Source organism: Apus apus, chromosome 19 (genome assembly GCF_020740795.1).
Source record: "Apus apus isolate bApuApu2 chromosome 19, bApuApu2.pri.cur, whole genome shotgun sequence".
Taxonomy (NCBI): Eukaryota; Metazoa; Chordata; class Aves; order Apodiformes; family Apodidae; genus Apus; species Apus apus.
In genome coordinates, this window is record NC_067300.1 from 2,610,969 (window position 1) to 2,638,902 (window position 27,934).

Below are 27,934 nucleotides of genomic sequence, written 5' to 3' on the forward strand. Positions count from 1 at the left end.
ACAGCAGTTTCCATCTTTCCCAAGCCATGGAGGAGCAAACCAGTTGTCCCAGGAGTCCTGCCACTTCTGTGTGTGTGTCTCAGCATCCACACCTGTGGTGTGCAGATGGGTCTGGGCACAGGCACGTGTGTGTGGAGCTCATTGCTTTTGCTTCCCCTGCTGTCAGGGTTCCTTGGCACTGAAGAGCTGCTTTGAACCCAGGAATGTGCCTTGACCCCAGCTCTGCTCAGAGGCTGCCTTGACTCAGCCCGTGTCCAACCTGTGTTGGCTGTTCAACCCTGGCTGGTTTTAAGGAGCTGCCCTTGTCCTCCTAGGGGTACCCTGGAGCCGTGGGCAGGACAGGCCCCCCGGGTGACCCAGGCCCTGTGGGCATCCCTGGTGTCCCCACCATTGTCCTGTGGAGGAACTCCAGGGAGGACTGGCAGACCTTCACGGTGAGTGACGTGGTGGGCGAGTGCTTGGGGGGCTCCAGCGACACCTCCCAGTCAGCTCCTGTGCAGGCTGGGATGAGAGCTGGAGGGGAAGGGTTTGGGGTGGGTCTGAGATTCCTCATTTTCCAGGTGGGGAGGCAGAGGTGGGGTAGGCAGGCAGGGGCAGAGGGAGGATGTCAACCTGTGGGCAGCTGCCCTAGACCCCTGTTGACAGCCAGGCTGACACAGATGTCCCTCTTTCCCCTGTGAATGACTGGCAGATGTCAGGTCCCTGTGGAGCACACACCTCCCAGGGGTGGTCTCCTGTAGGATAAGGGACAAAGGATACCCAAGCAGTGTAGGGGCAGCTCCTCTCCTGCTCTGCACTGCTGGGTACCAGGTATTTAGGGACACAGTTCAGTGGTGGCCTTGGCAGGGCTGGGTTAACGGTTGGACTCGATGATATTAAAGGTCTTCTCCAACCAAAACTATTCTGATTCCTGTATGATTCCTCCTGTTTTCCATCATATCCCAGTTCTCTGCCATGCCCCAGCTGGGTGCCATGGTGGCCTCACAGGGTTTGTGCCCTTCGAGCTTCTTGCCAAGATATTTTTCTCACCTGAACCCTGCTGCTGTGGGGAGAGCAGGAGCAGGGAGGGGATTCCTGTACAGCTCCCTGGGACCCACAGCTGCAAGGACCCATCCAGCCTCCTCCAGGCTCCCTGACTCCTGCCAGAGGGATGGCATGAGGAGATGCCAGGCTCAGTGCTCTCTGACAGCTTTGATGACCTCAGGCAGGACGTTAGACTTCAGCTCACTCATTTGTGAGGAGGGGTGATGGCACCCTCTGCTCTCAGGCTGATGTCTTCAGTGCTGGTGAGTGAGGAGGACATTGCTCTGCCAGCACGACATGCCCCCAGGGATGATGCTGGCTGGAGGTACCAGGTGGAGAGTGGCCCTGTGCTGGTCTGGCTCCGAGCTTGGGTTGACCAACCAGAGTCCTTGGGTCAGATTTCTTTCAGTTTTGTGTTGGATTGGATTGAAGCAGCTGCAGAAGAGAGTATTGGATTCCTCCTGAGAAGTGCAGCAGCACTGGTCACTGGGAGGTATCTTGTTTGACTTGGAGAACCTCTGTGTTCTCCTGTCCTGCTGCTCTAGAGCAGGTGCTGTTATCAATGCTCACAAGAGCCATCTCAGGCACTCAGGGTGGGACCAGAGGGAATGGGGAAAGCGAGCTGGAGATGTTGGTTGCAAGAAGCCTACAGTGCCAGAGAGTGTCTCCATCTCTGTGCCAGGGCATTGCCTTCCTCCCAGGGTGCTGGGGGGACATCTGCATAGTCAGTTCCTGTTGTCAGGACCTGGCTGCAGCACCTGGCAGGGCTGCTGGAGCTCTGGGCTCTGCACACTCAGTCAGAATCGGTTTGTGTTTTGTCTTTTTTCCAGTCTTCATTTAAGAAGGGACCCCAGGCTTTGTTCTGCAGGCAGCAACATTCATGCCTAGGGATGTTCCATAGGATTGGAGAGGTTTGGGTTAGATGTTGGGAACAACTTCTTCACTGAAGGGTTTGTCAAGCGTTGGAACAGGCTGCCCAGGGCAGGGGTGGAGTCACCCCTGGAGGGGTTTCAAAGCCATGTAGATGTGGTGCTGAGGGACGTGGGTTAGTTAAGGGCTTGTCAGTGCCAGGTTGATGGTTGGACTCGATGACCTCGAAGGCCTTTTCCAACCAAGGTGATTCCGTGATGGAGCAGGATTTCTGTGGAGCACCACCACCTCTGGTGCTTGCAGGCTGGGAACGCTGGCGGGAGCTGCTCTGGCCTGGGGAAGCTGAGGCTGGAGGGCTGCTGGGGCTGGGATCCTGCTGGCTCTCAGCCCGTGGCCTTGGCAAGGTGCCGATCTGGAGGGGAAGGCAGTGTCTGGCAGGGGGGGGACGTGGGGCACCCCAAGGGCCTCTCTGGGCCATTGTGTCTGTGGCCGGATGACCCCAGGGCTGGCGTTTTGCTGGGCGAGCAGGAAACAGGGAGTGCAAAGCCCTGGGCTGGGCTGATCTCTGTTGAGATAAGCAGAGGGGTGAAAAGCTGAATGCTGGCTGCTGGCAGGATGGGGGGGCTGGCTGCTCCTGCAGGTCCCCCCCCAAAAAAAAAAAAACCAACAAACCACAACGTGCTGGAGAAACGTGGTGGCTTGTCCTGGTGCTGCTCTTGCAAAGCCTGGGATCTGGGGGCTGGGCTGGGGGCACATCTGGGGGGGCTGGAATCTGCTGTTGGCTCAGCCTCTGGAGCCACCTCAGAGGAGCCACCTCGCAGGCCTGGGGGATGGAATGTGGTGTGATGGATTGGGAAAACATCCGGGACTGTGGCAGAGCTGGGATGGTGGTTGGGGTGCTCAGTGGTGTCTCCAGCTCCTTCCCAGTGAAACAAGCCTTTGCTGCCCGTGGGAACTGAGCAAAAGCAGCTGAAGGCCACTGTGGTTCTGCCCCAAGCCCCTGTCCTGCTTTTTTTTCCACAACACGTTGACAGACGTTGGGTTTGCCAAGAAGTTGTCTCAGGGTAAGCCCGGGGGCAGGAGCTGTTGCTGTCTTGCTGTGGCAGTGCTGGCTTTGGCAGAGGTGGAATCCAACAGGCTGGGGAAGGAGAACTGGAGCTCCCACAGTTATTAGGGAGCTTAATCTGCAGGGCTGGAATCCAGGCTTCTTATCTCCCCCAATAACTTTAAAAGCAGGAGGTCAAGCTGGGCAATGAGGGCTGGTAAATCGTCCAGCAAAAGCAAATGATGCTCCGTGCAAAAAGGAGGGAACCTTTGGGGGCTTCTTGCTGCTGACAAGTTGGCAGCTAAGGCAGCTTGTGAGAGCCTGGGCTGTGTGGCTGTGGTCACAGGGTGGGCTGGGGGTGGTGGTCACAGGGTGGGCCAGGACCATGCTGCAGGGCACTCCCTGCAGAGCTGTCAAAGGTTTGCTCTGCACTGCTCCCCAGCTGGAGTTTTGCAGGAGCACAGATCCACAGGGTGATCCCTGCCCCTCCTCTGCCCCAAGGATCCCTGTACCTGGCACTTTGCTCCCCAGGGCTGCAGCCAGCAAAGTGCCAACTATTTCCTGCTGAAACTGCAGAAGGCAATTAATTTGTCTCCCCTCTCCTTAACATCTGGTGCTCTGAAATACAAGCTCACATCTCCCGTGGGTTTGGTTTTTTCCCTCCCCCTTTTTAGTAGGTTGGACTATATTTTTTTTTTTTTTTATTATTATTATTTTTAAAGTCTAATGAAATAATATCCTGTCCCGAGTGAATGTGAGTTCACTGATTCCTGAGGCAAGGCAAAAGAGTTGGCCATGCTCCAAACCCCCCCAGAAAAAGCAGGTTTTGTGAGAAGCTTTTGAGGGAAATGAGAACTGGCTGGAGAAGAGGACCATGAACTGGCCCTGGCAGGCTGGCAGGGACTGAACCCCTTCCTTCGTGGTAATCCCCTTGGGATCAACTTGAAAGGAACTGAGATTCCTGGTTCGAGCCAGTTAAAGGCATCCATCCATCATCTGCCCCAAGAGGCCCTCTCATTACTAGAAATATTCCCAGATGTTGAAAGGTCTGTGTTTATTTTCCTTAATGAGATCCTTGGCTTTTCCCCCTTCTCTCTCTTCTGGTATTGGAGGATGGATCTTTGGAAGGGGTTTGGGAAAGGAGGGGGTTTCCCAGGGCTCCTGAGGCTGGGGAGCACTTGGGAAACCTGCCCCTCCAGCTGCCTGGAATCAGGGTGAGGAGCAAAAGGGGGGGCTTTTCCTAGACTTTGGTGTGAGCTGGGATTTGGAGGAGGTGCCTGGGCTCACCCTGGGAAGGAGGCAAGGTGGGGTTGTGCCTCCTGAGGGTCTGTGGTTTGTGCTGCTGGGAGGGCAGGAGGAGGCTGGTGGCTGGAGATAGACATTGTGTTTCCTGGGCATCTCCCAAAACCTGGGGAAACTTGGCTTGGAATTGTGTGGAGAGGAGGCTGTGCTGTGAGTTTTTAGGACCTTTATGCTGGCTTTGAAATAGGGTGGGATTAGCCTACCCTGTGGCTTTTGGGTGGTTGGGTTTCTTTCCTCTTTGTGGTCATCTGGTCTTCTGAAAAATGGGAGGTGCAGGAAAGACTTGGCTGCAGGGAGCAGTGAGGAGAAAGCTGCTGGGGGGTCTCCTGAGGCTTCAGATGGGCCTGGTCAGGTGAGGTTTCCCACCTGGAGCAAACTGCAGTGTCAAAACAGCTGGTTTTAGTCCAAGCAGGGCTTAATATTGTGGTACCTGCACTCACCACCAGCCACGTTTCTAGTGCAAAGCATCTCTGGTGTCCTGAGGCTGTTTGGGTGTCCCTGGGGGAGCTGAATTGCAGCAAACTTCAGAACTGGGGTCTCCATCCTCAACTGCTAAGAGGCCAGAAGTTGCCCTCAGGTTAAATCTTGTCCTGTGACTTCCATCCACATGAAATAAATAATAGTTACTGAGAGGAGTGGTTCGTTGCTGTGTCTTCCCAAGAGACAAGAAAGGTACAAAAACCAGCCAGAAGGGATTTTGATATTTTTCTTTTCTCGTTTAGATTTTTCTTTTGACATTTTGCTCCCCCCTTCCCCTCGTTCTCCTTTCAGCAATCATCCTTTTACCAGCTCCTACACTCTGGCTGGCCGGTGAGTATCCCCGTTCAGCAGCTTTTCTGTGGTTTGCTTTTCCCTCAGCTTCATCAGCTGCATTTTCCTCTCTCTGGGCACTTCATCAGGGAGATTTGTCTTACTAACACTTCTCTTTTTAATCCAGAGAAAACCCGGAGCCCCTGGACCCCCAGGACATCCAGGGAAGACAGGAGCACCTGTAAGTAAGGAAAGCCCCAGTGTCCCCTCTGTGGCTGGGAGCTGCTTGTCCCCACTGCCACCCCAGCTGCCTGGGGCAGCTTGAAGAGTCCATGTCCCCAGTGACTTGCAGACTCCTGGGCTGACCCAAAAAAGTATCTGCTGCCCTGTAATCGAGGGCCTTGGGTTGGGTTTCAAAGAAGTCTGATGGTTTGTTTGTCCACTTCCCACCCAAACAATGTGATAGGACAGGGGAGAATGGCTTTAAACTGGAAGAGGGGAGATTGAGGGGAGACATCAGGAGAAATTCTTCTTTGTGAGGGTGGTGAGACCTTCAAACAGGTTGCCCAGGGAAGCTGTGGCTGCCCCATCCCTGGCAGTGTTGAAGGGCAGGTTGGATGGGGCTTGGAGCAGCCTGGGCTGGTGGGAAGTGTCCCTGCCCGTGGCCAGAAGGTTGGAACGAGATGATCTTGAAGGTTCCTCCCAACACAAACCAGTCTGTGGCTCTACGATTCTGTGCCCCCCGGGGGATGGTTGATGCCCAGGTCCCTGGGTTTCCCTGTGTCCCTGCCCCTGTGGCTGCCAGCTGAGCAGTGCTGGCTTCTCCTCCCCTAGGCATTGGGTTCCTGCCCCCCTGTTTTGATAAGAACCATGTGGGGCCCTTCCAGAGGCACAAAACCCAGCCTGAGACCAGCTGAAGGGGTCCTTGCATGGGGCCAGCCCCGCACTGGTGGGTCTGCAGCCCCAGGATGGCTGGATGATGCTTCCCTGACCCCTGGCTGGCTTCTGCCAACAACGAGGCAAAGCAAATGAAGGCAAAACTCTCCATCCTGTCCTTCTGTAGGGCACCAAAGCACCAGGGAACTGCATCTGTCACTGCTTCCCAACCTGCCCTGGCCACAGACCCCCTGGAGAAGGACAGGGTGGTGGCAGATCCCCCCGCTCTGCCCTGCCTTGTCTGCACTGCTCGGGTGCCATCCCTGCCTCCCCCTCACCCATGACAGCCCCTGCAGGGCTCGGGCTGCTCTCAGGGTGGGCTGAGGGGGCACATTTGTTGACTCAGCCCCTGTTTGTGCACAGGGACCCAACGGAGACCCCGGGGAGCCGGGCGAGAAAGGGCAGCGGGGACAGACGGTGAGTGGGGCGCTGGTGGGGGTGCAGAGCCCACCATGGAGGGGTAGAAAGTGCCCCAGGGGGGTCCAGGGGAGGGTGATCCCAGGGTGCCTGGGCTCAGGGACAGCTCAGCACAGTCTCTTCAGGTGCTGGACTCTTCCACGTGTCACCCGTTGCCTTCCCAGGCAGGTGGACACAGATTGCCATGGTTTGTCCCAAAAGCGTTGTGTCCTTTTTTTTTGTTACCTTCTGGGAACCACCCACCTCCTGCCCCGTGGCTCTGTGAGCTTGGCTGTGCTCTGTGGTGGGAGCTGCTGGGACCTGGACACAGCCCAGGCTGAGCCAGCAGGGCTGCTGTGGGGTTTGGGTCCCTCGTGGGCAAAGGGAAAGGAGAGCAGATGTCCCAATCTCCCAGCATGGCTGGAACTTCTCACCTGTGCTTGCTGGTACCCAGCCCTCATGGGAAGAGCTGGTGCATCCCAATTCTTGTCCCTCTCAACAGAGTCCATGTCCCTCAGCATCCCCCTGCCTCCTGCTTGTTTGTCCTGGGTGCTGCTGGGCTGCTCTGAAGGGACAGCAGTGCCCACCCCTGCTGCTCCTCATCTTCCTGCTCACCCATCTACTGGAGCAACCATCTTCCTTCAGCCCTCCAGAGTTTCACATCCTTCATGGCATCTCCCCAGGAACCTTAACCACAGCACCAAGGTCCCCTTGGCTCCCTCACAGAGATGACCTTCCTTTCCTCCTGCCATCTTATCTGTCATCATCTCTTCCTCTCCAAAACTGGGGTGGATTTTCCTCTGGCTTCAGAAGAAGCGCCCAGGACAGGCTGGGTTTACATGGATCAATGCTGAAGGAGGATTTAGATGAGCTGGTGAGAAGGACATGGGCTGGTTCCTGGCAGCTGTGTTCAACCTGTGAGTCCCAAAAAGTCAAGTCAAAAGTTAGGAGGTGATACTGTGGGTAAGGAATGCAGCTATGGCATCAACCACTGCATCTGCTCTCCATCACATGTCCTGCTGCCAGGTGTCCTGTCACCCCTGGCCCCACTCCCTCACAGAAGGGTTGTGCCCCAGGGATAGTGTTTTACCAGCTGCCAACATCTGGAAGGCATCACCGACTGGGTTGAGCCAGCTGAGTGTAAACACTGGAGTCTGTCAGTGTAACTCAACCAAAAGGTGCCAAAGTTTTTTTTCCATCTTCACACAAACAGGATCTGCAAAGGGGAAGTAGCAGTTCAGGGTGGGGGGAGCACAGAAATGGAAAGGAGCAAATGTTTTCTACCCATCACAGTCCATCTGCAAGTCTGATGTCTTCAGCCTGGGGGCTTTTGTCATGGCCACAGCCCTGTCCCCAGCCCCCTGCTCTCCTGCTCTTGCTTTGCCATCTGCTGAAGGCTTTGCCTAGTGGGTTTCCAGCAGGAAAACTCAACTCAGCTTTGGACTCAGCTCTTGACCAGGCTGGGATGGGTTTTTTGAAGGTTCATGTTTCTACTAGACCTTGGCCCAAGAGGTCTTTGGTGCTGTCTCCAGCAGGGCTCCACTCCCTGCTCCCACTGTCCAGGGGAGGCTGATCAGATGGCAGCAGGGGGGAGGAAGAGGAGGAAGGTTTTCACCCACGTGCTTCACCCCTGAGCACACGGTTGGGTTGGGTTTGCCCACGGTCAGTTGTGCATTTGGCCCATCTGCTGGGGCTTGCCTGCCCCAGAGCGTGGCCAGAGGTGGCTCATGCCACAGCCCATGTCTCTTCCTTGAAAAACTGCAAATCCCAGGAAATATTCCCTGGAGCTGAGACTGGAAGTGGAATGGGGCAAAAAACACTGGCTTTTGGGCTGGGTGCCCCAAGCATGCATGGCCACCAGGGAGCATGGGAGGCATGGGTGCCTGGCTGGGTGATGCTGAAGCCCCTGGGGGAGGGAGCTGGAAAAGCAAAACTCCCCCCAAAAAACTTTGGTATTTTCACAAACCAGATTCTCCACTTGAGGAGCAACGAGGCAGCTGCACCTTTCTGCCCTTCCTTCCAGCTCTGACTTCACAAACTAAACCAAAGCCCAGCCTTTGGGTTTGACCAAAATTGTCGAGAAATCCAAACAGAACGATTTGAAGGGAAATGTCTTCTCTTTGATCCAGGCTGCCCCTTATCCTGCCTCAGTTCAGCACTGGCAGTGAGCTAAGGGGTAAAAGAGGCTGCCCCTGAGCTTTGGCTGGTGATGCTCAGTCCAGAGGATCTGCTCATGCTCCTGCATGTGGGAAAGCATCACAAATGGCTTTGGGCATAAACCCCAGACCTGCTTCCCTGCCTTTGCCTGGGGCTTGAAGCAACTTGGTCTAATGGGAGGTGTCCCTGCCCATGCAGGGGGGTTGGAACTGGATGATCTTTAAGGTCCTTCCAACCCAAACCATTCTCTGATCCCCTTTGTTCCTCCCTGTCTCCTTGAGAGCTCCTTGGTGCTCAGCAGGTGTTGCTGCAACAGCACCAGACAGGCCAGAGCTCAGCCTTTAATTTGTTGGTTTCATAACGATGTGGATTTGTTCATTTTCTGTGCTTATTTTTTTTCTCCCCAGGGTGAACCTGGGTTCCAGGGCTCTCCAGGACGTGCAGGTTACCCAGGCTCAGATGGTCTCCCTGGCCTGGATGGCAAACCTGGGTCATGGGGGCTGCCAGGGGAGCAGGTGAGCCACAGACAAGCAGGCAGAGCCACAACGTGGCCAGCATCCAGGTGGGGAAGCCACAGCCCCAGGCAGGAGACCAAAGGCTCCTAAAGCTGCTGCTCCTCATGTCCCCTTGTCTCCTTTACCTAAAATATTCCTCCTCAGCCTACAAACCCAGGCAGTCCTGGATTAGTGCCTCGAGGTTCTTATTTCCTAAAAATCAAGCTGTAGAACATCACACTTGTGTGTGAAGGGGCGGGTGGGATAACCCTAGGGCTGCAGAACCTGCCTTGTGGTGGGCCTGAACCCAGGGCTGGGCTGCTCCTCTGCACCTGAACCTCCTTGGGGGGAAGAATAACTTGGGGAGACAATAACTTGGGGGGGGGGAAGAAAGAAACAGGAGCAATTCTGGAGTGCCTGGCTAGTGCTCAAGCCATGGAGCTGGCCACTTGGCAGCCTGATGCTCCCTGTCCTTTTCCAGCCCCCTGGCAGCAATCCCTGGGGAATATGGGCAGCACACCTGGGCTTGGAAGTTTTCTCAGGGGGCTTTTTGGAGGATGGTGACAGGGACTGGGCCATGCTGAGAAGTTTGGGGCTCTCAGCAGCCCCCTGGGAGCCTACACTGGGGTGGCCGAGGGCAGGAGCTGCTGGCACAGGGGGGAGTGGGGCTGGAACTGGCCATGGTGGGAGGTGCTGGGCAGCCCCTCAGCAGCCTCTCTGCTCCTTCCTCCCTCTCCCCAGGGACTGCAGGGCTTCCAGGGTGACCAGGGGCTGGCTGGTGAGAAAGGAGAAGAGGTAAGGTGGCTCTGGGTGGCACTGTGCTGGGGACAAGCAGCCAGGCTTTTCTTCTGGAGCTGCCTCATTTAGCAACAAGCTGGAGGGTCCCCATCTCCCTGCACCCCACGGACAGTCCTTGGGGGCACAGCAGTCATGTTGTAGCTCCTGATGGTCCAGCTGGGACTCACATGTCCTTGTTCCTGTTTCAGGGTTTCTTGGGTGACCCTGGACCAGCTGGGGAGAAAGGAGAGAAGGGAGCAAAGGTGAGGGTGGCTGACTTTGCTCTTCACAGCTCTACCTGGCCCAGGCAGTGGGTTGCTTTCCTCTGGCCCCCCAGGCCCTGCTCTCCTCCATTGCTCAGGCTGCTTTTGGCTTTTCCAGGGGGTGAAGGGAGAAAATGGCCTGCCAGGTCCTGCTGGGCTTCAGGTGAGTCCCTGGGGAAGCCTGGGATGTCTCACACCCTGCTCTGCTGGGATTGCTCCTTCCCTCCACCCTTTTTCCTGGGCTGACCCGTTTGCTTCTGTGCAACGGCCCCAAGCTCCATCCCTGGCTCCAGACCACGTTCTCCTGGCTTTGGGCAAAGCCCTTGTGGTCTCTGTGCTTTCCCTGTTACCCTCCTGGAAGGGATGGTGCAGAGGCAGCTCTGAGGTGGACACCTCACTGACACCCAGCTCCTGGCTTCTCTCCCAGGGGATGGCAGGTCTGAAGGGTGTGATGGGCTTCCCAGGCCCCGTGGGGCTGCAGGTGAGTGGGTTTGGTTTGTGTCACCAGCCCTTCCTGGAGCAGTGCAGGACCCTGCTGCTCCCCACTGGAAAGATGGGTCCGAGGAGGGAGGACTTGGGCTTTTTCAGGTCACTGGCACCACTTTGTGATTTGCTCTTACAAAATACTTCCTCATTCTTTTTTGGGTTGTTCTTTTCTGAGAGCTGAACCTAAACTGCATCCTTATCTTAGTCCTGGAGGTGGCTCTGCTCAATGGGGATATTGCCCCAGAGCCACCAGGCACAAGGTCCCACTGCATGTTGGTGGCAGGAGCTTCCCCTTTGCCTCCAACATCTCCCACATGGACATTTGCACCCCAGCTCTTTCTCCTGGCTGGTGGTGGAGAGAAACGAGCCTTTGCAGAGCAGGTTCCATCATGGTTTATTTTAGGTGACCACCTGAGATGAGGCTGACAGCACCTGGGTTTTTCCAGGTTGCTCTCAACGTTCTGATGGCTTCACGTGGTTGGGAGGCACACCAGGCAGGGAAGGGCTTGCCCAGGATTGAAAAGGAAAACTGAAGTGGTTTGGTGGTGGTGAATGGAAGCAGGAAGGGAGTAGGGGAGCTGGGGGTGGCCTGGTAGCTGTTGGAAGGGACATTGAGTAGCTTGGTGTGAAGAACGAGGGGGAACTTGGGACGTGAAGGCTAGAAGGGGAGAAGCAAAGCACAACAGGCTGGAGAAGTGGCACCTTGTCTCTCCTGCTCCAGGGTGAAGGTGGCTCAGGGGGTTTCCCAGGCCCTGTGGGCCCCATGGTAAGTCAGTCACAGCTTTTTGGGTGGTGGCTGGGCTGGGGCAGCTGCAGGGCCACCATGGGCAGCAGGGATGGGCCACCACTTCATCCCTGCTGGCCAGCTGGAAGGGAGTGCCTGCTTAAAGGGCAGTGGGAGTCAGGGGGGAGGGAACTGCAGAAGGACAAACGGTGTTAAAACTCATGTGCACCAGTAAAGCTCCCCCAGCATCCCCACCAGCCTCTGCTCCCATGGAAGAAGCCCCAGGGGGGCTCATCCCACCCCCTCCTTTATGGTGCCAGTGGCTACAGGGCTGAGCACCATCCTGTGTTCCAGGGAGAGCCAGGCCAGCCAGGACCTGTTGGATGCCAGGGTGTCAATGGCTCTGAGGTGGGTCTGCCCTGGTTCCCCTCCTTTGCTATTTTGGATTTTCCAGCCACCTTGTTCCATCTCTGCTCTCTCCCCAGGGAGAATCAGGCCCTCTTGGCTTGCCTGGCCCCCAGGGCCCCAAGGTACGTTGGGTTGTGCCTGCATCAAAGCATGAGGGAGGTGTAGGTTGGATATTAGGAACAATTCCTTCCCCCAAAAGGGTTGTCAGACCCTGGCCAGGCTGCCCAGGGCAGGGGTGGAGTCCCCATCCCTGGAGGGATCTCAAAGCCGTGTAGATGTGGTGCTGAGGGACATGGGGCAGGGGTGGCCTGGGCAGGGCTGGGTTGATGGTTGGACTGGGTGACCTTGAAGGTCTTCTCCAACCCCAACAATTCTATGAACAAACCCGGTAGTGATGGGATGTCTTGGGATAACTGGTGGGAGAGCTGGGATGGGAGGGTGTCCTGAGGATCACCCAGCCTGGAGGGATCTCTTCCAGCTGGGCTGTGATCTCAGCTCACCCCAAAGAGGCTGGAATGGGGGTGGGAATCCTTTCTCTAACCCTTTGCTGTGGCGGGGGGGGGGGGGTCCCCTCATACCTTCCATCTGGCAGCCCTGGAGCTCCTCAGCAGCACGACAACTCCCCGGGGAGGTTTTGCACCCCAGACTTTGCACGGTGCCTGCAGGGATTCAATTCTAACAGCAGCTCCTTGTCCCCCACCACTTTGCAGGGACCACAGGGCTTGCAGGGGAGACGTGGCCCCCCCGGCCCCAGGGGCACACAGGTGAGTGGGTGATGTCCTGGACTGGAGCCCACCATGTCACCCCCACATGAATCTGAGTGAGGAAGGAGCTGCTGGGGCTTGTCCCCTACGTGCTTTGTAAATGGACATGAAGTCCTTGACCCTGCAGGTCTTCATGGCTCATGTTCCACGGGCAGGACAAGCAGGCATGGGGGGGACAAAGGGAAAGGTGATTGGGTGGGGACATGGTCCCTGGGGTGGGACTTGCAGCTCCTGGGGGGCTGGGCAGGGTTCCTGTGGGCTGGGCTCTCACCTGCACAGCAGGATAATGAGCAGCACCCCCTCTTCTCCCAACCTTGACACCCCCTTTTCCCCAGGGTCCTGCTGGGATGGAGGGATCCACTGGTCCCAAAGGAGACACCGTAAGAGCTTCGTGTTTCTTGCTCTGAGGGCAACAGGCTGCCCAGGGAGGCTGTGGAGTCTCCATCTCTGGAGACATTCCAACCCCACCTGGATGTGTTCCTGTGGGATCTGCTCTAGGGGATCTTGCTCTGGCAGGGGGGTGGGATTGGATGATCTCCAGGGGTCCCTTCCAACCCCAACCATCCTGTGATTCTTGCTGGCTGGCTTCCACCTTGGTGCTGATGAACCCTGGGCTTGAGGGCTTTCCCTGGAAGGGCCTGGGAGGTGGGGTGAGGTGTCCCTGCTCCCACTTTTGGAGGGGAGAAGGAGGCAACGACCTCATCAATGAAGGCTGGGGGGTCCCTGGCAGCCCTGGGGAGGGGAGGCAGGGGGGCTGGCTGCTCCCTGCCCTGCAGGGCACAGGCTGATGCCAGCACTTCTCTTGCAGGGCACAGAGGGTGCCCCTGGGCTGAGGGGACAGCCAGGCCAGGAGGGCCCTGGGGTAAGTCCATGGGGGCTGGTTGCTCCCATCCTGCCCCTCACAGCCCCCACAGCACTGCAGGGGAATGTCCTGCTGCCCCCAGCTCCCCCAGCTCCCCGCAGCGTTTGGGGCACAGGGGCTGGTGGGCATGAAGGTCACCATGCTCCTCATCTCCAGACTCTGATGCAGGGACCTTGATTTATTTTTTTTTATTGTCTTTTTATTTTAATTTCCTGGGGATTTCTCAGCAGAGGTGCCCCAGCCCCACCCCTGCCCTGCTGCACCCCCTTTCTCAGGGGTTAGGAGGCCAGGGCAGCCTGGCCATCCCCCTGCCTGACCCACCACATCCCCCCCTGAGCTCACAGCCCGTGCTGTGTCTGCTTTTCCTGCTGAAACCCCGACCTGCAGAGCTGGAAACTGCTGCTTGCAACAGGGATAGAGGGTGGGAGGCAGGTGTGCACCTTGGAGGCTGACAAGGACCTTGTCCCCCTGCTCTTGGGGCTGCTCTGGGGGTGGGGGCAGCCTTGGGAGGGCTCGTACATCCCCTGCTCCCTTCTGGGGAGCAAATCCCACCACGGAATCAGCAGCAGCACCTCTGCAGAGCTGAGCTGGTGTCTCCCATGTATCAGCATCTTCCCAGCCCACAGCGTGGGAGGGTTGTCACTCTCCACCAGTGCAGATGATTTTTTCCCTTCGTGTTGGGTTTTTTGTTGCTGGTTTTTTTTGGTTTGCTAACCGTGTATTTTGTCCCTCTCTCTGAAGGGCTTTATTGGCCTGCCAGGTCCAAAGGGCACCCAAGGAGAGCAGGTGAGTGATGGCACCATCCAGCCCAGCCTGGAGGGCAGGAGAGCAGCCCAGAGCTCCTTGTTCTTCATGTTTGGACTTGAATAGGTGGCACCTGCAGTTGGCTGGGGAGGCAGAGGCTGTAGGAGATCTCAGACATGACAGTTTGTCCTAAGATCATGTCTGCTCTGGGAAGGTCTGGGGAACTGGGAATGCTTTGGCCTGTGTTAAGGAACACAGTCATGAGGACAAGGTGCTCCACATCATGCTGCTATCAGGATGGTGCTGCTGGGATTCCACCACCTGTCCTACCTGCTCAGGAGTGGTGGGATTGGCACAGGGTGCTGGGGAGGCTGAGGCTTTGGTGGAGAGTGAACCCAGAAGCTTTGGAGCTCACCCACCATGAGGAGCAGACCCAGCACCTGCTCCCAGCTCCAGATTTCTGATCTAAATTGGGCAAAATTGGTGCCAAAAAAAAAGATCACAGGATGCTTTGGTAGCAAGGGGTGGCACAACATGGTTTTCTGAGCATACCCTCCACCTCTGCTGCCCTTGCAGGGCTGTCGAGGTCCACGTGGAGTCAAGGGAGACCTGGGAGCCCAAGGAGACAAGGTACCATGTCCCCAGGCTTGTGTGGGGATTCCTTCAGCTGATTCCTCTTGTGTTGCTGAAATGTGCTGTTTTCCAGCTGGTAGATGGGTTGGTGGGGATGTCCAGGGCCCAGCATCTGGTTTGGGGGACCCTGAGAGCTGGGCAGCTCAGACTGTGCTCGATCCCACCATGTTGCTTCTCTGATCTGTGCTTTCCTGCTGCATCTGTTTCAAACGTTCTCTTGCCCCACTGTTGGTGCCCCAGGGATGCTCTTGAAGGGGGGTTGTGGGGTGTTCACCCAGGCTGGGTGTTCCATGCCAAAAGCTGGGTGTGCAGAGAGCCAGGGCAGCCAGTGATGGGCTCTCCAGGGGGTTCCTGCCCGTGGGTGAGGGACCCCCAGGCAACAGCTGTCCCCCTTGTTTGCAAGCCTTGCTGTGACCTGCTGTGTCTTCTTCCTCCAAGGGTCCCCAAGGAGCACAAGGAGCAAAAGGACCTGCAGGGAATCGGGGCCAGCCAGGCTTGCAGGGCTTTCCTGGCCCCCGAGGAGCAGCAGGGCCCCGGGGACCAGATGTAAGTGCTGTGGCTGGTCCAGACTGTCCCATGGTGGGACATCCCTGCACCCAGTCTGTCCTGTCAGGGGGGTGGTGTGGGGAGGGGACAGCCCAGGTTGCCCAGGGAAGCTGTGGCTGCCCCATCCCTGGCAGTGTTGAAGGGCAGGTTGGATGGGGCTTGGAGCAACCTGGGCTGGTGGGAGGTGTCCCTGCCCATGCAGGGGGGGTTAGGACCAGATGATCTTTCAGGTCTCTTCCAACCCAAACCCGTCTGGGATTCTGTGATCCCTCTCTCCCACTGCTTAATCCTACCTTCCCTCCAGCATCTCTGCCACCCTGCACTGCCTCTTCCTCCTCCTGCAGGCTGAAGGCAGGGGGCTGTCCTCCCCCAAAAAAGCCCACCTGGCAGCAGCTCTGGTATTTCCTCACTTGCTGGGGTGGTGGGTGCTAGGACCCCTCTAATGGCACCTCCTTCTGCACTTCTCAGGCACTGCTGTCCCCTCAGCCCCCATCCTTGGGGTCACAGGTGCCCCCAGCACCGCAGCACTTGGCACCAACCGAGCTCTGCCCCTGCTGCTCCAGCCCCCTCAGCTCTGCCCCCATCAATGACCCCAAATTAGCTGCTGGGTCCAGTGATGTCAGGAGAGGGCAGCTTCAGTGGGGGCTTCGCAGCAGGTCCGAGGGCATCTGTCCTGGTCTTGACCCTCCCCAGCTCCTGAGATCCAAGCACAGCAGCTCTCGAGGAGCCACAGAAACAAGGCACAAGTTTTAGGGGGCTTGTTGTCCCTGCAGCCTGTGCTCAGAGTGGTTTATCAGGATGGACAAACCCAGCTGCAGATCAATATTCCCACCCGGGAGCTGGAGCTGGGCTGGCTGCTCAGCTCGAGTGATTTCCAGCTTCGACAGGGAAGGGGGGGATTATATTTTCCCACCCACCTTCCTGGTCTGTCACCTCCCTTACGTGTGATGCCCTCCCCCTCAGAGGGCTTTTGGAATTCCTGCCTGGATCTGCCCTCACATTCACTCTTCAGGGTAAGAAACTAATTCTCCCAGCTCTCCAAGAGGTGGAGACACAGCAGGACTCATCTCCCTGCCTCTTCCAACCAGTCGAGCAGCTCTGCCCTCCCATGGCACCGGCCTGGAGCTGTGCCTGCTCCCCAAGCCTTAGAAACACCTTCCATTTGATCTGCAAGAAACAACAAACATTCATCTCTGCTGTTTTGGGCCAACACCAGGCTGAGCTTTTTTTTTTTTTCCTGGCCAGTTTTATAATCCTGGGGAATGGGGGAAGTCCTCTTCCCCACTCCAGAGCTTGACTGGTGCCCCAGGTCACATTGCCATTTCATTCATGTCACCTCTGGCCACAGCCCCTGCTTTCCTACCCGACAGGAGGCAGGGGTGGTGCTGGGGGAGCAGGCAGAGGATCAGAGCTTGGGTTTCCCACGGGATCACACACAGCTACAGAATTGCCCTGCTTGGAAAAGACCTGTAAGATCATCAAGTCCAACCATGAATCCAACTCTACTGAGTCTGGTGTTAGACCATGTCCCTCAGCACCACATCTAATGGCTTTTAAGCACTTCCAGGGATGGTGATTCAACCATCTCCCTGGGCAACCTGTTCCAGTGTTTGATGACCCTCTCAGTGAAGAAGTTTCTTCTGACATCCCATCTGTTTGCCCTGGCTGACTGCTCTCCTCTCTCCTGGCAGGGAGAAGAGGGCCAGATTGGCCCCGTGGGGCTGAACAGCAGCGAGGGACCCAAGGTCAGCACTGCCCTGTGCTGTAGTGTCCCCAGGTTTCCCTCTCTGCCCTGCAGGGCACAGGGTGACTCTCATCCTCACCTGGAGGGCAGGGTGGTGGCCACCTTGTCCTGCACCCAGGGGACAGAACCACGCTGTCCTCCCTGGGGAGGGTCCCCAGCCACGGCCATGCAGGGCTGGATGCATCCCCTTGGGGTGCAGAGAGAGACCTCCAGGGATGGCCTTAAAACAATTTCTGCTTCCCCTTGTGTGAATTTCAGGGAGGTCGAGGACCTGATGGCCCAAAGGGAACCTCAGGACCACGGGGAGCCCGGGTAACTATTGAGGTGCTGGTACTTCCAGCTGGATCCTGGAGCACTTTTGGCTGTGGGTGATTGAAACCAGCCTGGAGCCCCCTCACTGGGGGGCTTGGGATGAGCCCATGGTGCCTGCAGGCACTGCCTTTGCCTCCAAACCTGCAGCTCTGCTGCTGGGTGCTTTCCCTAACCCCTGCTGTTTTCCAGGGCCGCGTGGGGCAGCGCGGGCTGGTCGGAGTTCCCGGGATGCCCGTAAGTAGCAGATGTCCCCACATCCCTGTGCTGGTGCCATCAGTGATGGGATGGGGAAGTCACCTCTTGGGAAGCCACATCCCAGGATGCAGCTGGATGGGAGGGGTTGGGCTCTGCTTGGGAATTTGCCCGGGGTACATCGGGGATGAGCAGTTGACTCTCTTGCGCGTTGCGTGAAGCGTTTTGAGAAACCACCTGCCCAACCCCACAACTTCCCTCCTAACCCTGAGCATAGAAAATTCAGGAAATGGCCACTTTTTTTTTTAAGAAAAAGCTCATTTCTTCGGGGTCGTGACTGGTGAAGGAGCCAGGAATAAAGAGCTGCAGGGAAAGGGGAACAAAACCCGGTGATGGAGGTGTTGACAGGGGGAAGGAGTTTCCTTCCTCACTCATTGCCCAGCAAGGGTGGGATGGAGCAGGGAGGAGCTGCAGGAGCTCTGCAGGGATGAGCTCCATGCACCAAGAAACCCATGGGTCAGTACAGAGCAGACAGCACCCCAGGGACTCTGCCACCACTGATCTGTCACCTCTGGAAGGAGGCTCTGGGGCTGGATGAGCCCTTGACAGGGGAACCCTGTCACCAGGCTCTGCTTTGCTGAGATGAGACTCTCCTTCCAGGGCTCACGGGGCATGCCAGGAGCAGAAGGCACAGAAGGAAAGCCTGGTACACAGGTTCCCATCCTACACTCTGTACTTGGCTGGGGGTGAGGGCTGTGCTGATGGGTTGTATCCAGAAGGGGAGCTTCCCAACACCACCATCCCCATGGCTGTGTGGGTCAAGGTCTTCAGACCATGCTGGACCTTGCCAGTACCTGAAGGGGCTCCAGGAAAGCTGGGGAGGGACTTGGGACAAGGGCAGGGAGGGATGGGACAAGGGGGGATGGATTAAAACTGGAAGAGGAGAGACATCAGGAAGAAATTCTTCCCTGTGAGGGTGGTGAGAGCCTGGCCCAGGCTGCCCAGGGAAGCTGTGGCTGCCCCATCCCTGGCAGTGTTGAAGGGCAGGTTGGATGGGGCTTGGAGCAGCCTGGGCTGGTGGGAGGTCTCCCTGCTCATGCAGGGGGTTGGATCTAGATGGTCTTGAAGGTCCTTTCCAACCCAAGCCAGTCTGAGATTCTCTGATGTGCATCAGAGCTCTGGGCTGGCATGGTGGGACTGGGAGAGGCTGCTTCTGTCTCCCCATCCTCATCATCACCTGCCTTGTTCTGCAGGGTCCCCCAGGGACTGTGGGCAGCCCAGGCAGGAGGGGACCACCGGTGAGTAGAGATGTGTGATTTCTATCCTTCCCTCTGCTTGGCTCTCCCAACCAGGGCATATGTCTCAGAAGCACGTCCATGGCATGGGGTGCAGGTGATGGGTGGCCCTGATGGAGTGAGAGCAGCTGGAGGGTGCTCCAGTGGGTGCAGCTGCAGGCAGGAACCTGCTGGGAATGGTGCTGAGGGGTGAATGGGAGGGAATGGGGCAGTGAAGATTGCAAAATGACTTCTCATCTCTGGCACTGCTGTCCAAAACATCTCCAGCATCAAGCTCTGGGCTGGCAGCAAGTTTTCCCTTCTGCAGGACTTCTAGTCGTTCTTTCTCTTGCCTCTGAAATGCAGAAGAAAACAATAAATCTGACACTTTCCTCAAAACAAACCGTGAAAAATGTTCTGCTCTGGGTCAGGGACGTGCCCTGAGTTTGCTGCTAGGGTGGCACGTGTGGGTATTGTGGGCCTGAGCACAGCCAGGGGGTTGGAGGAGAAACCATGGAGCTGGTTGGAAGTGGGCAGCACCAGCACTGCCCTTGGTAAGGTTTGGACTGGTCTGAGACCACACACAGCCAAGGGTAGAACCTTTCCATCCTTCTTTCTGCCTTCCCACCATCACTCCTGTTCTTTCCCCCAGGGTTTTGCTGGCTTGCAGGGCAGCCCTGGGCACGTGGGGCCTCCTGGATCCATAGTAAGGAAACAGAATTGTTCCTCCTGCATTTTCTTAGGTGGGAAGTCAGTGGCACTGGTGAGGGATATGGGACTTTGCCACCTTGGGAACCAGCAGGGGGGTCAGGGCACCTGTAGGATTTGATCTTCTTGTTAAAAGACATTAAAGAGAGTCAGTGGTAGAAACAAGTGGGGCTGGGGGAGAGCAGAGTCATTTCCCCAGGGAACCAGCCTGTCCAAGGGGCTGTGCAGCTTTCCCAAGCCCCTCAGGGGGGCTCTGGGGGATGGAAGCCCCTGGAAACCCTTCACACCTGGGTGGATCAGTTTGTTCCATCCCAGGTGGCAATGGAGGGTGCAAGTTTAGGGAGGACAGTCCCATGTCCTTGCCCAGTGGGACAGAGACCCAGAGCAGCTCCTCCCTGAGAGCCTGCACTAAGCTGGGCTTGGTGATGACCCCAAGAGTGAGTATTGTCACCTTACCTGGTGACAACCCTTCTGGAGAGCCAGCCATGGGGTGCTGGTGTGCAGGAGTCACCAAGATGGGCCAAGGTGGCAGAGTGTGTCCCCAGAAAACCCAGTTTGGACCAGTTGACTCCTCCCCATGAGCACAGAGGCAGCAGCAGTGGCCCAGTGGGTCTTGTCTCGTCTCAGCTTTTTGACTGACACCCCCTCCCCAAATGTTTCCAAAGGGCTCTCTGGGAAAACCTGGACCTGATGGAAACCCAGGTTCCCTGGGCACAAAGGTGAGAGCTGGGCCATGGGGGGGCCAGGATGATGCTGGTGGGGCTGGTTGGTGTCGAACAGCCAAGAGGCTCTTGGCTGCCATGGGGAGAACTGGGGGGGATCCCTTGGGTTCAGAAGTGGGCACCAAGGGTGGGAAGATACCTGCCTGCATCCTGGGACCCAAGGTTCATTAATGCCTTCATCTTTCCTGGCAGGGGCTGCCCGGGAAGCCTGGCTTGGAGGGGCCCCAGGGACCTGTTGGCATCCATGTAAGTGATGGTCCTGCCTGTGGAGAGGGTGTGGTGCTGTCTGCCTGTGGCCAGCCAGGGGGGATGCTGGTTTGGGGAGATGTTCCCTGGAGCAGCCAGGACCTCACCCTCCTGCTAGGGCTCCTGCTGTGCCCAAGGTCCTGCCTTGCCCTGGGAGAGAGCTCAGCACCTGCCTTCTCCCAAGACCCCAGAGATGTTGGGGTACCTAGCTGCCCCCTAACACCCTGCTCTCCCCAGGGCTACCCAGGACCTGATGGTGACCGTGGGAGGCCAGGGCAGAGGGGAGACAAGGTAGGGCTGGGAAATCCAGCAGAGCAGCAAGGGGATGTGCTGGGGTGGGAGTCCAGGCTTTGGGAATGTTCTTGGGCTGGGCTGTAGAATCCAGTGGATGGATTTGGGTGGTGTCCATGAATGGTCTCCATCAGCCATGCCAGGGAGGTAGTAGGAGGAGAAGGGCTGGAGCTGGGTCCCACGTTGGGTGAACTGGTGGTTCTCCAGCACTTAATCTGCCCAGAGTCCTGTGGCTTGTTGTAAGATGCCAGGCAAGCTGGTTTTTGGGTTGGTTTTCTTTTTGTTTTAAGAGATGAGCACATTAAGACACGTGGAGGAAAGGAAACCTTTCTTGCCTCCCAACAGGGAGAAGCAGGAGCCCAAGGCCCACCAGGATTTCCAGGAAAAGCTGGACCCAAGGTGAGAGCCCTGGGCAGCTCCATCCCTGCCAGGGAAGCACTCAGCAAGTTGCCTTTGCTGAGCTGGTTGTGGGAAAATGGCAAATCTTTGCTTCCAGCATCAAGGGGCTAAACGTGGGAGAGGGGAGCAGCCAGAGCCACGGCACAGGGCTCTGATGGTGCTTTCCCCTCCCTCAGGCCCTGCCAGGTCCCCCTGGTCCACGAGGTGCTCCTGGCTCCCAGGTAGGGCTGGCTGTGCCCAGCTGGCTGTGCTCCCACTGCCATGCTCCCCTGAGAGAGAAACCGTGGGCTCCCACAGCATCCGCAGCGTGGAGCCCAGCCCCCTTTGTGGGAGCTGGCAGGACCCACGTCCCACTTGGCTTGGGTCTGGTCCTGGTGCTGCACAGACACGGTTGAGGTGGCCCCAGGCACATGGGGACTGTCTGAGTGAGGCTTCCCCCTGTTTGGGGTCCCCTGTGCCTCGTGGCTGTGGTCATGCTGCTGAACATCCTTCTTGTTTCAGGGCAGAGTGGGGCAGCCGGGTCCTCCAGGGCTTCCAGGGCTGCCTGTAAGTGGGAGAGCTGAAGCTTGCAGTGATGCTCTGGAGGCTGAGGTTGGGTGATGTCTGATGGGGTGCAAGAGAGGTCCTGCTCTCCAGGCTGGTTATGGGGCAGAGAATGACCCAAACCCTGCATGGGTAGCTGGGTGGTGACAAGTCAGGTTTGGGGACAGTAGCGATGAGGCATCAGGACCCACCAGGCACAGGTGGTCCCTTGTAGACCCACCATGGTGGCCCAGATGCATCAGGCGTGGTGTTCCCACTGGCATTGCCCTCCTGAAGCGGCACCCTGTGCTGTATTTTGGGGTGCTTAGAGTCTTTTTGGCCTCACAGGGTGTTCCTGGTGCACGGGGGCTGGATGGTGTTCCTGGGAAACCTGGCTCAGCAGGAGAAATGGGAGCTCCTGGAGCCACTGGAGCTGCTGGCCCACCAGGGTACCCGGTGAGTGCAGATGGGGCTCCTTCACCTGCTGCACAACAAAACCTCCAAGCCATTTTCTCTCCTCCAGTAGGACCCAGTGCAGCAATTCTGTTGGTCCAACACTTTCAAGGGAGCTCCCAAAAGCACCTGCAGGAAGAGAAGGAACAGGGAAGCTGGTGCAAGGAGCTTGAGAAGCTAGGAGTGGTTTCTCTCTGCCCGTGGGGACGTGGTGTGCTGGGGCCTCCCAGCCCCTGCCACCCATGCCCAGGAGCTGTGGAGACCTCTGGAATGAGTTGCTGCTGATATGGTCTGTTTGTTTCCAGGGCCGGGAAGGTCCAAAAGGGGCTGAAGGGCCTTCAGGGAGGAGAGGAGAGAAGGTAAGGGCAGACAAAGGTGAGCCTTGAGCTGCCCAGGCAGGCAGAGCCTTGGGGTCACTCTGCTTGCCCAAAACGGGGTTTTCTTCCCCAGAGCTGTAGGTGCAGTCACACCTCCCAGTTTGGCCACTGGCTTTGCCCAGTGGGATGGGGGATTAACGTGCCCGGTGCAAGGTGGGAGAAGAGCCTGGCAAGCAGGGTCTGTGGGGAACCTGAATGGAAGCCCAGCAGGATTGCCTGTCCTGACCTTAGTGTGTCCTCTGGCAGGGCCACGTGGGACACCCCGGGAGTCCTGGCATCAGGGGGCTGGATGGGGAGCAGGTAGGTCAGCTGGGAACCCTGTCCTTCCCTCCAGGGGCTGCTCCAACCTGCCTTCTCCAGAGCGGGAAGGGAGGTTGGTGTTGATCCTCGACTCATCCAGAAGATGGAAGCTGTGTCCTTGTTAGCTGAGCCAGAGGCTCTGAGGGATGTGGTGTCAATGGGCTGTGCCAGGGCTGGGCTCTGTGTTTCCTCCCCAGGGACCACCAGGACGGCCGGGAGCGGAGGGTCAGCCAGGGCCCAAAGGAGAGCAGGTGGGTTCCAGTGGGTGCTGGGGGTCACACAAGAGACAGGACAACACCAGAAGGACATGGAGCTCTTGGAGTGAGTCCAGAGGAGGCCATGAAGATGATCCCAGGGCTGGAGCAGCTCTGCTCTGGAGCCAGGCTGGGAGAGTTGGGGTGTTCAGCCTGGAGAAGAGAAGGCTCCAGGGAGACCTTAGAGCACCTTCCAGTGCCTGAAGGGGCTCCAGGAAAGCTGGGGAGGGGCTTGGGACAAGGGCAGGGAAGGAGAGGACAAGGGGGGATGGATTAAAACTGGAAGAGGGGAGATTGAGGTGAGACATCAGGAAGAAATTCTTCCCTGTGAGGGTGGTGAGAACTTCAAACAGGTCACCCAGGGAAGCTGTGGCTGCCCCATCCCTGGCAGTGTTGAAGGGCAGGTTGGATGGGGCTTTGGAGCAACCTGGGCTGGTGGGAGGTGTCCCTGCCCTGTCCCTTCCAACCCAAGCCAGTCTGGGATTCTGTGGTGCCCCTGGGCACTCCTGGCACAGCTGCTGCAGGGCCTGGCAGGCACCTGAACCATGTGGGGCTCTTTTAAATTTCACCCCCATCATCCTCGTGCCTGTGGATTTATGTTGCTGGGTGTGAGAGGAGGACCCAGGTCCCCCCAAATCTTGTGGGGACCTGGTACAAGAAAAGCTGAGAAATGCTGGAGGGCAGAGCCAGCTGGAAAAGTCAGCCAAGAGTAATCCTGATGCTCTTTGTCCTGTCCAGGGAGAGGTGGGAACCTGTGGAGCCCCGGGCATCAGAGGGAGCCCTGGAGAGCCAGGGGACAATGGGCCTGAGGGGCTACCAGGGAGGCCTGGGGGTCATGGAAAGGAGGTATGTGTGTTGGTGACACCGTGGTGGCCATTGCTGCCCACTGGTGTCCTCTGCCAGGGGCTGGGGACAAGGACAGACAAGGTCTGCCAGCCCCTGTCCTGGCTGCTGCCCGTGCCCCAGCCCTGCAGGGGGGTCCCTGTGCTTTGGGGTCCCCATGCTGGGGGGGGGCTGCTGCTTTTGGGGGGGGCTCAGCCTTCTGTCTTGGCTCACTTTGGGGCTAGAGTGGGTCACAGCTGGGGGTCCCCAGGGGGCAGGGGAAGCTGTGGGGTCATCTCTTACCCAGCACCAACACCCCGGGCAGAGGAAGGTGGGGAAGCCCCTGGGAGTCAGAGCTCAGGGTTTAACCCCCTGGGGAGCAGCTGCTGCATCTGATGTTGGTGTTTCCCATCTGGGCAGGGTGATCCTGGCGACGCTGGAGATCCGGGTGAGCCAGGAGCACGAGGACAGAAGGTGAGGGGGGGCTTCTAACTCTGTCCCTTCTTGCAGCACCTCAGGGACACCCACAGCCTGCTCAGCCTCTGCTGGTGTGGGGGCAGAAGCACGAGAAGGGTGTCCTTGTGGCTGAGGACCACTGGAGATGCAGGACTCAGACCTGGCATCAGCACCTCTCCTGAGCACCCTAGGGTGAACTTCTGTCCATGGAACCTAGTGAGATCCCCAGGCAGAAGCTGATTTAATTGCTGTTTCTTTTTCCTCTCTCTGGTGACACCTCTGTCTCCATCCCTGAGCAGGGTGACGATGGCCCCAGGGGCCTTGCTGGAGTGCCTGGTCCAGGAGCTGCTACAGGGCAAATTGGAGAAAAAGGCCAGAAAGGAGAGAAGGGCCAAGAAGGTTTGATGGCAAGTACAGACTGGGGCTGCCTCAGCCCACCACGCTCCCACAGGCTGGCTCCCTTGGGTGCTGGGTGCCAAGGAGAGGGGCTCATTCCCAGTGGGAAACCTTGGGCTCCAGGAACTGCAGAAAAGACTAGGAATTGGTAAATCCCCATCGTCAGGGGGTTTTGTGTTTCATGGGGATGAGACCAAAATTAGGTCTTGTGTAACAACAGGATGGTTGGGACTTGCCAGGCAGTTGGGTTAATGGTGCCTCTGGCCAAACTCTACCCTCTTGCCCCCTGGCCAGGCTGGGACCCTGCTGAGCACGTCCCCTCTGTGTCCCAGGGCCAGGTTGGTGTCACTGGAGCTGTGGGTCCTGCTGGAGCCAGAGGATGGTTTGTAAGTCAGCTCGTGTCACTCCTCCCATTTCAGCTGATCACAGACTGGTGGGGGGATGTGGGTGTGACTGGGGGCACTGGGCAGGGTTGGATCAATTGGGCTCCTTTGCTTGTGCCCTGACCAGGGTGAGCTGGGTCTCCAAGGTCCTCCTGGGCTTGATGGTCCTGAGGGAGTGAAGGTACAACAGGGTGATGGCTCCAACCCTTCATCTCTGGGTGAAATGTTTATTTTTGGTCTTTTCCTGAGCTCTGCTTTCTGCCTTTGGCTGATGTGGGATGTGGTGGGGCTGTGGTGGAGGAACTGGAACAGACCTGGGGCAGGGTGGTGACCTGGGGGACCAGCCATGGGATACTCTCTGCCTTGTTGCCTGAGATCCAAAGTCAACGAGGCAAGGGAGGGTTTGCTGGGGACAGAGCTGTTTTCCCTTCTTCCCCAGGGAGATCCAGGGCCACCAGGCATGGATGGTCCCACTGGTGCTGCAGGATTAGAGGTACGGGGTCTTGTGGAGCTGGAAGCTGCTAAAGGCTCCCCCAGTTCTTCACCATTTCCAATACAAACCAAAGCCCAAAGGATTTATTGCCCCTTAACTACCCAGGCTGAGTGCTCAGGAGTGAGAAGGGGGAAGGGGGTTTAATGCTTCATATCTTGGTACTGAGTCCCAGGAGGTACTTACATGCCCCTACCCCAAAAATCAGACCATTTCAGCCAGGGATGCCTCCTGGAAGACCCGTCCCTGCTGTGGCATCGTGCTCACAGTGCCTGGCTGCCTCCCCTGGCCAGCTGAACCTGGTGCAAGGGAGGGGATGCTTAAAATGCTGCAAAGGCCCTGAGCGTGAAGCACGGGGGTGATGATGAGGTTGTTCTAAAGCCCCAACACCACCACAGGGACTCGATGGAGATGACGGAGCCAAGGGAGACAGCGGCAAACCTGGCCTGGCCGTGAGTACCAGCCCTGGCCCTGCAGAACTTCCCTGGGAAAGAGGTTTGGGGGCACCTTGTGCTGGAGCAGCAGAGCCTGTCCCTGCTCAGGACACCATGTGTCAGGCTGTGCCTCCTGGGTCCTGCCCTAGGGTGGCTTTGGGACCGAGTCAGGGCGTCCCTAGAGCCAAGGCTCTCTGGAGGAATTTTAACACAGCCATTAAAAGCTGTGCCAAGTGCCACAGTCACTGTGCAATTGATGCTGGGCTGTCGGGGTCTGCTCCAGGGCATTTGGCTTCCCTGTCTTCTGCTTCTGCCAAGTCCATGGGTGTCCATAATAAAACCATAGGATCATTCAGGTTGGGAGGGACCCTAAAGTTCATCCAGCTCCAATTCCCCTGCCACGAGCAGGGAACCCTCCCACCAGACCAGGCTGCACAAAACCTCCTCCAACCTGGCCTTAAAAACCTTCAGAGGTGGGGTATCAACAACCTCCCTGGGCAACCCATTCCAGCTCCTCACCACCCTTAGAGTGAAGAATTTCTTCCTAATACCTAACCTAAAGCTCCCCTCTCTCAGTTTAAAACCATCACCCCTTGTCCTGTCAGCGTTTTCTCTGATGGAGGCCAAAGGGTCCCAGGAACTGCCCCAAGATGCATCTTGTGGTCGTGGCCCTGATGTGCACAGAGCCACAGAGGTGTTCTTGATGCCCTGCACTGGGCTGCAGGATAGATCCCATTTGCATCCCAGTTTTCCCATGCTGTGGAGCTGCTCTGCCTGGGCAGGATGTGTCCCTAACTCAGGCAGCTCATGCCCTTCGCCGGGAGAGGCTGGGCTGCAGAATAGGCTCCATGGGGATTTGCAAAGCAGGCAGAGAAGATCCCTTGGATCTCCACTGGAAGCCCTTTGAGGAGCAGCTGCTTGGACCCTGCTCCAGAGGGGGTGGGCTGGGGATGTAACAGGTGCCCCCGGGTCTGTGTGCACCACAGGGCGCAGCGGGTGCCCGGGGAGCAGCGGGTGCCCCCGGGCTGAGGGGCTACACCGGGCACGGAGGAGCCAGAGGAGTAACGGGTGCCAAGGGACAGCCAGGCAAGCAGGTAACTCCTTGCTCTGCTGTGGGGAACAGGCAGGGGACATCCCTGCAGGGTGGCTGTCCCCAACACGGTTCTGGTCCCAGAAGTGTCTGGAAGGAACAACCCCAGTCCAGACCCCTGGGCAAGGCAGCTGGCTCCATACTTTGCCCTCCTGCCTGCCCACAACTAACCCAGAGACAATGCCAGCCTCATGTTTTGTCCCCAAATGACCTCAGGGTCCCCTTGGACCACCCGGGGAAGCTGGAGCCATGGGGCTGAGTGGCATCAAGGTGAGTGAGCTCCAAGCACCAAGGTGGGTGAGCTCCTTTCCCATTCCACTTCTCCCAGCCCAGGTCTGTGCCACTCTGCCTGCCTACCCAGCATATGTGGGTGAATAACCCTGGAGCTTATATTTTTGGAGCTAGGTTAATTTTTGTTTTGCTTTCTAGGGCCTGGTGGGTGCAAAAGGGGAGCCAGGCAGGCCAGGAAGACTGGGACAAATGGTGAGGGGTGGGATGAAGCCACACTGGTTCTCCCTGGCGTAGGCAACGGGGTGCTGGGATCTCCTTGCTGCAGCAAGGTCCCGCATGGGCAGCATCTCCAGCTCCTGCTGAAATCCCCCCACAGCCCCACCCTGCCCAGCCTGCTCCAGAGAGGGGCAAAAATCCCAACTGGAGACTTCAGCTCAGAGCATCTTCCCGTGCATGCTGTGGGGAGAGCAGGGAGAGAGGCTGCAAGGGGACATCCCTGGTACAGCATCCTTACCGAGGGGTTTCCTTCTCCTTTGGGATTTTAGGGATCTCCAGGACGAGCTGGTCTTAAAGGGTGGAAAGGCTGCAAAGGAGAAAAGGTACCTCTGCAGATGGCACCCGAGGGGGAACAGCCACCAGGCATGGGGTGGCTGGGCCT

The 27,934-nt window shown here is 57.6% G+C and overlaps 1 protein-coding gene across 1 annotated transcript in view; it reads left to right on the plus strand.

The window, feature by feature from the left end:
* Positions 1-27,934, plus strand: part of LOC127392701 (collagen alpha-1(I) chain-like) — an 84,202-nt gene that overhangs the window by 49,649 nt on the left and 6,619 nt on the right. The window contains exons 9-53 of the mRNA XM_051636936.1: positions 315-434; positions 5,012-5,050; positions 5,178-5,231; positions 6,290-6,343; positions 8,887-8,994; positions 9,715-9,768; positions 9,960-10,013; positions 10,132-10,176; positions 10,441-10,494; positions 11,221-11,265; positions 11,578-11,631; positions 11,709-11,753; positions 12,342-12,395; positions 12,731-12,775; positions 13,204-13,257; positions 13,999-14,043; positions 14,578-14,631; positions 15,073-15,180; positions 16,872-16,925; positions 17,183-17,236; positions 17,426-17,470; positions 18,089-18,142; positions 18,682-18,726; positions 19,355-19,408; positions 20,076-20,129; positions 20,325-20,378; positions 20,616-20,669; positions 21,015-21,068; positions 21,245-21,289; positions 21,570-21,614; positions 21,939-22,046; positions 22,349-22,402; positions 22,667-22,720; positions 22,918-22,971; positions 23,713-23,820; positions 24,217-24,270; positions 24,552-24,659; positions 24,981-25,034; positions 25,159-25,212; positions 25,471-25,524; positions 25,920-25,973; positions 26,942-27,049; positions 27,262-27,315; positions 27,475-27,528; positions 27,822-27,875. Coding sequence (XP_051492896.1) covers positions 315-434; positions 5,012-5,050; positions 5,178-5,231; positions 6,290-6,343; positions 8,887-8,994; positions 9,715-9,768; positions 9,960-10,013; positions 10,132-10,176; positions 10,441-10,494; positions 11,221-11,265; positions 11,578-11,631; positions 11,709-11,753; positions 12,342-12,395; positions 12,731-12,775; positions 13,204-13,257; positions 13,999-14,043; positions 14,578-14,631; positions 15,073-15,180; positions 16,872-16,925; positions 17,183-17,236; positions 17,426-17,470; positions 18,089-18,142; positions 18,682-18,726; positions 19,355-19,408; positions 20,076-20,129; positions 20,325-20,378; positions 20,616-20,669; positions 21,015-21,068; positions 21,245-21,289; positions 21,570-21,614; positions 21,939-22,046; positions 22,349-22,402; positions 22,667-22,720; positions 22,918-22,971; positions 23,713-23,820; positions 24,217-24,270; positions 24,552-24,659; positions 24,981-25,034; positions 25,159-25,212; positions 25,471-25,524; positions 25,920-25,973; positions 26,942-27,049; positions 27,262-27,315; positions 27,475-27,528; positions 27,822-27,875 — 2,724 coding nt within the window. The remainder of the gene's footprint in view (positions 1-314; positions 435-5,011; positions 5,051-5,177; positions 5,232-6,289; positions 6,344-8,886; positions 8,995-9,714; positions 9,769-9,959; positions 10,014-10,131; positions 10,177-10,440; positions 10,495-11,220; positions 11,266-11,577; positions 11,632-11,708; positions 11,754-12,341; positions 12,396-12,730; positions 12,776-13,203; positions 13,258-13,998; positions 14,044-14,577; positions 14,632-15,072; positions 15,181-16,871; positions 16,926-17,182; positions 17,237-17,425; positions 17,471-18,088; positions 18,143-18,681; positions 18,727-19,354; positions 19,409-20,075; positions 20,130-20,324; positions 20,379-20,615; positions 20,670-21,014; positions 21,069-21,244; positions 21,290-21,569; positions 21,615-21,938; positions 22,047-22,348; positions 22,403-22,666; positions 22,721-22,917; positions 22,972-23,712; positions 23,821-24,216; positions 24,271-24,551; positions 24,660-24,980; positions 25,035-25,158; positions 25,213-25,470; positions 25,525-25,919; positions 25,974-26,941; positions 27,050-27,261; positions 27,316-27,474; positions 27,529-27,821; positions 27,876-27,934) is intronic.